At 33.6% G+C, this 6,000-nt stretch overlaps 1 protein-coding gene across 5 annotated transcripts in view; it reads right to left on the bottom strand.

Annotated features, from left to right (window-relative positions):
- Window positions 1-1,252: 1,252 nt before the first annotated feature.
- Window positions 1,253-6,000, bottom strand: part of LOC148677652 (cGMP-specific 3',5'-cyclic phosphodiesterase-like) — a 65,839-nt gene continuing 61,091 nt past the window's right edge. For all 5 annotated transcript variants that reach the window (XM_088616160.1, XM_088616243.1, XM_088616076.1 and 2 more), the window contains one exon: window positions 1,253-5,391. In XM_088616160.1, coding sequence (XP_088472286.1) covers window positions 5,275-5,391 — 117 coding nt within the window. In that variant the 3' untranslated portion in view covers window positions 1,253-5,274. The remainder of the gene's footprint in view (window positions 5,392-6,000) is intronic.

The raw sequence follows: 6,000 nt of genomic DNA, 5'->3' as shown, positions 1-6,000 counted from the left end.
TTGCTTACACAATTTAGTAAATTTATATTTTTGTTTCATGTTAAATATCTGTTCACTTCTTTTTGTTTTTTTGCTGAGTGCATGAAATAGGTTGTGTATAAAATAAAATAGGAAAACTGTATGAGGGTCTGAATACCATTACAAAGCACTGTTTGTATAGTGTATGTATAGGAACACCCACTACTGCATGGCCAAATCAGAGCTGGAGGAAGCTAAGCTTGAAAAGGTTCTCAGTGTTTATGTAGATACTCCTGTGTTCTGATCATGAAGTTGATCGAGTTGGAAAACCAATAAAAAAGCAAACAAAAAGCTTACAGGTCAGTTTAAGGAACATTTGAAATTGAAAGTTAAGCTCAAGATTTACAATGCACTATTTAGATTTTTTTTAAAACACAATTTATTAAACGCTTATTATATAACTGCAACTCAAACTTAAGTTTAGTAACACAGTCTCCACTGGTTATTTTTTATGAAAATACAGTCTTAGGATTTATCAAGTTGTTTTATATGTAGTCTGTAAATACATCCCAAGTGCAATTTGTCAAATGTCTGTGGAAGCTCAGTCAGTATAACTTGCAGATATGTGGACACCAATGAATGCCAAGGGCTGTACGTTGTCTCAAATTGTCCAGCAGGTGGAACCACATTTCCAGTTTTGTCCCTGATATTTTTGTAAAATGCAGATTAATATTAATAGGCTTGCTAGGAAAGGCAGCAAATTACAAAGAATTGATAAAGTGGTGTTTCAGACCTAAATGTAATTTTTACATGGTGATTCGAGGGATCGCAAGGAGTGATTCTATCCATATGAAAACTTATTTGGAAGAAATAAAGAAGCACTTTGTGAAAGAGGAAAAAAAACAAATTCACACTCACTACAGGATAGTAAAACCATCCACTAAAATTAATTGTTGAGTTTGTTTCAAAAGTTGTTTTAAAAAAATGAAAGATTGAATTAAACGGCATACAAAAACAAATATTTTATTTCCAAACAGCTAAAAATGTTTTTCATATTTATTATCTTATACTGTACGTATTAATTCTGGACTCGTATTTCAAGTACAAACAAGGATACTGAGTGCAAATTACTTTATCTCTCATGTCCTTTACATGTTGTAATATTGCACTTATTTTGCACTAAAAATGATTTGTGATGGAAGTGTTTCTAGTGTTTTGCGTGGCTCTTATTTTTTAACTTTTTCCACAACTAAAGTATAAACATGATAATAATAAAAACGTACAAGGATCATCATTTACTGTAGGAAAAGCACTTTTTACTAATGTGTACTATTTATTCATACACAATGCTTATTTTTAGAAAGTGTTAACAGTAGGTACAGTATTACAAAGCTTTTTAACAGAATGCGAAGGAATTCAAAGAAATACAATTTTCATTACATTGTCATAGCTCTAAATCAATAAACACACTACAACAAAACACAATTGTATTACATGAAAGTAGTTAAGACTTTTATACAGATATAGTTCAAGAATACATCAGTCAAAACTTCTAGCTACAAGGCAATAAGAATATTTTCCCTCGCACAAGAAATGTGGACCATAACAAGTGGCCTTTTGACCATTATATTACTCTATAATATCAAAATATAAAAGGTGCTGATTAGTTCAAAAATAAATATTGTGCTAGTGAAAGTATTTTCTAGAGTTTAAATAATCTAAAATATAAACTATTCATTTTATGTGACAAAAATAAGCATGAGACGTATTACAACAACATTTAACAGAAAATGTATAGCCTTCTTTAAGAAATACTCATACAAGGCTTCGTTACTACAGTATGACAAGTTCTATGGGTGGATACAGTTTAAATCCCCAAAACATGTTCCCATTTTAAATTATTTTCCTGTTATTAATATATGGAACAGTCTTGTCACTTACATAGGCTACATGCTGCTTGACATTAACTCCTTTTTTACATTCCCTCATTTACAATTGTTAAGATATATTAAAAAGGGGCTGTTACGTTTGAGTCGAAGTACTGTGTCAATGAAAGACCCCAACAAAAGTAAATTGAGGTGTTATCCAGGTTTAGAACTTTTCTTATTACATCTTATTATGTTGCTACAAATAGATGAATGCATACAAAAATATTGTGTTGCAGTCTATGAAAAGATAAGGCCACATATATAGTTTTTAGGTGACTTACTGTCAGCTCAAGCCATCTCTAACCTGGGATCTTTCTCAAGTGAGTGGTGACAGCCTGATATGTATTTTGTCTTTTTTGGCCTTGGCCTTTTAAATTTGGAACTGTTTTGTGCTTTTTAACCCCTCAGGTGACCATAAAGCACTAACTCCACTCTTCACCAGAATTGAGATAGACAGAACGTGATAGGTTAAATTAGGTATAGGACGAGATTAAAAACAGTTCAAAATGAACAGTAAAATAAAACACCTATAATGTCCCATATGTATTTTTAGGGGTTTATTTTAAGATTTGTTAGGATTTAGATCAGGTTTTACAAATGACATTTCTAAATGTTGTATAAATCAAATATATATTATTAATAGAGAGGCAAGAAGTGGATTACTGATTGACAATAGGTACCTCAATCCAGAAACCCTGAAATTGAAGGGCTTGAACCAAGCCCAGAGGACAAGGTTTCCCCAAAAGCTTAGTGACTATGTCACAGTTTGACCTAAGGAAACAAGGTTATGTAACAGAAAGAGAAATAGCTGATTTTGGTCATGCCTTGAATGCTGGAACCTAAGCAAGCAAGTCATATTCTCATGATTATACTTTGTTTTGGTTGAATGTAGCCAGAAAAAAAGACAAGGAACAGAGATTTGGACAGAATGTTTTTGTATCTTACTCAGTTTACAGTTTAACTTAACTGCTCGCCTGACAGAGAGGACAACAAATACAGCCAGAGTGTGCTGTCTCCCCTGTTCAGGCCATTGGTTCTGACAGGACACATAATCCTATAAGATGCCATCTGTTAAAGTAGTCCCCAGATATTGCAAAGGACATACATGTGACAATAGCCTACCTCTACTTTAGATCAATTGGATTTCAGAAACAAAACTATAAATCTGACCGTAGCCTACACCATATCCCTTACCCTAACTCTGGAGTAAGGGGTAGGTAATATTTTTAGAACTGTTCATATTTTAAAGTAGCATGTTAATAGTAACGCTGTCATTTAACAGTCTATAAATAAAAGCAGAAAACAAAACAAAAAAATGTTTGCAAAGCCCACAACATACTGTACATGTAAAAGTCTGTCCATGTGATCTCTAACAAAGTGAACTCACCTGGATAAAATGCTAAAACAACTTACTAAACTATACTTATTCACAATGGCCTTTTTATTTCTGTCAAAGTCTTGTCGGGCAGGACAACATCTTATGAAAATGATGTAAATCATAAACCTTTGTAGGTTTATGTAAAAATGTAATTGACAAGAAACCGTTGTATAATTTTTAGAGATGTACACTTAACCACTATATTCCCTGGATTGTTTTCAGAAACAAGTGATTATGTGACAACAAATCAAGTGAAAAGAAACTGTATACCTAGTATGTGCCTACATCTACTTTTTAACACGCTTCAATCACATACTGTATTTATAGTCTTTGGCTTGTAATGTAAATCAATTGCATTGAAATTTTCTCATTCATGTGCAGAAAGGTCTACAATACCACATGGCCTTTTAAACAGAAGTGTTTTTCTTAGGTTACTTGTTTAAAAGAGTTAAGCCTTTCCGAGGCTGAGCACTGTGGTGTAAATGACTTGGGGTACAGCTGTGGTCATGCCATTAGCCAACTGTGGCCAGGAAGTGACAGACAGCTGGCTGAGTTCCACTGGCTGAGGTCTTCAAGAGCCAGAACTGGAACATAGGGTTTTCCCAGCTAGACATTTAGGACAGCTGTGGCTCCATTGCATTAATCTTCCAGGCATCTGCAGGCTTGCAGTGATTGGTGTGAGAAACACATTGTTCCTTTAGTCTGCTCTAACGACTTTAAGGCTCATAGAACCTTGCAGTGCATCAAATGACAAATAGCTCTGATCGTTAGGTGTGTCAGAGGGGTGTCTATTAATGGATCCTCCTTCTCCCCGTGAAGAACAAGGACTGATTCCATACAGCTGTGTTGGTAAACAATTGATGATTTCAAAAATAGTGTGGGTGTGTAATAAAAATAACATAACTGTAATGTTCAAATTTAATTTAAAAAGAAAAGAAGGGAGATCTGAATGTATGTACATTCAAGGCTTAAAACTTTTGTTTCCCATCATTTGAAAGACAATCAGTTCGGAGTTAAGGAGTTTACATTAAATTATACTTAATAATAAAATATTTCCATAAGTGTCATGGTTAATAATTGTAGTACTTTGGAAAAGGAGCATAACTGGAAGATTATAAAAGATGTGTCTCTTTGGCAATTTCATTAAATAAAAGTTATGTGAGAGGATGGTAGGTTTACGATGGAAAAAAGTACATTAAAATAGGCAATTTACTGAAAGATACAGTATCACATTTAATAATAAAGCTCCCCATCCCTCATGTTAGACCAATAACACAATTAACAGGGGCCTGAGTTAGTTTAAGCAAATGGTGAAACTGAAAATGTTATATTAATACACTGAAATGGAGCAGGGTTTTCTTTATATCAATCATAACTCAATCATAACCTAAGGAGGATAAATTTTATATCAATTATTTTACAAAGGAACCATATATGTGTCTATGTATGAGGAGGTATAAAGAGTGTATTTGTGATCTACAAGCAATACATAAACAGCTAACAGTCAGTTACTATTATATAATAGACCAGAAAATCTCCATTTTTATAAAGACAGTAACACTAAGTTAACCCTGAATAACATTAGAAAAGTACACTTCAATAAATATTTACCGATGCAAACATAAAATACGACTAAGAAGACTTTAATCTCTCTTCATTCTGTGGATTTCTATATTGGCTTTAATGGTGTTTTCAAGAGTTAAAACCTTCAGTCTACACAGTTAAGAATTCACAGGCAAAGAAAAGTCCAATTGTCACCTAAAATTGACCTAATTGGTCATTTTGATGAAGGAAAGTCTTTATTTTCTGTGTTTCATATTTCCAATGAAGGTTTGAGTGTATTGGATAAACCAAGATGTTCAGAAAAAACTTTGTGCAAAAAACAATAATAAATATAGCTTAAAAATGTGAAAGTCCTAATCTTCTTCTACTGCAAAACTAAAACTGTCTTTAAAAGACCCTGAAAGGGATCATGGATCAGAGTGGTGTTTCAGTTAAATATCCAAAGTGCTATGATGCTCCATTGATCTCTTTCTCACCCTGTTCTGCCAAGAGTTTCCAATTCTGTCGATTCTTCTTACAGCCTTCGAGTAAGGGCAAGCAGTTCTCTGACATCAAAGCAAGTGTCTGCAAGGCACCAGAAAGAGAAAAAAAAGAAGATTATTGAATTTTCTGTAGTAACAGTAGAAACAAAATGACCTTCAAAAGGAAAATCAGAAACCAAGAGCAGGATTATTAATAATAAAATACAGCCTGTCCTTTGAATTACAGCTATTAGTTATAACTTATAATATAAGGTTTGGGCTGTACTGTGTACAAACCTCATTTTTATATTTCTTGTTATATTTGTTTGTCTTGTAACCCCAGATTAAATGGTTTATGTATTAAACTGTGTGAGATGTTTTTTTCAAGCATTCAGAATTATCCGTGATATCTTTTAATACATGTAATGATGCCACACTGTACATTTACAGAGTGCTTTTCATTGCAAAGAACCTCAAAGTGCTTTCACTTCAGCGACCAGGGAAGTAAAGCACCCACCATTATGAACCACCTGCCACACTCCACAGTTTGCGTGTGAAATTCAACCACCTCATTTAAAAGGTGACTTTAAGAATACCACCCAGAGTGGAATTTAAACATGACACTGATCCTAATACTCTCACCCTTCTGAACAGTGCGATGGGATGTGACTTTACAACCAGGCCTGCGTTCTAGTATTTCATCCAAAAGATG

The sequence above is a fragment of the Lepisosteus platostomus genome, chromosome 1 (genome assembly GCF_059453375.1).
Source record: "Lepisosteus platostomus isolate fLepPlt1 chromosome 1, fLepPlt1.hap1, whole genome shotgun sequence".
In the NCBI taxonomy this organism is placed as follows: Eukaryota; Metazoa; Chordata; class Actinopteri; order Semionotiformes; family Lepisosteidae; genus Lepisosteus; species Lepisosteus platostomus.
This window is presented reverse-complemented; position numbering and strand designations above follow the sequence as displayed.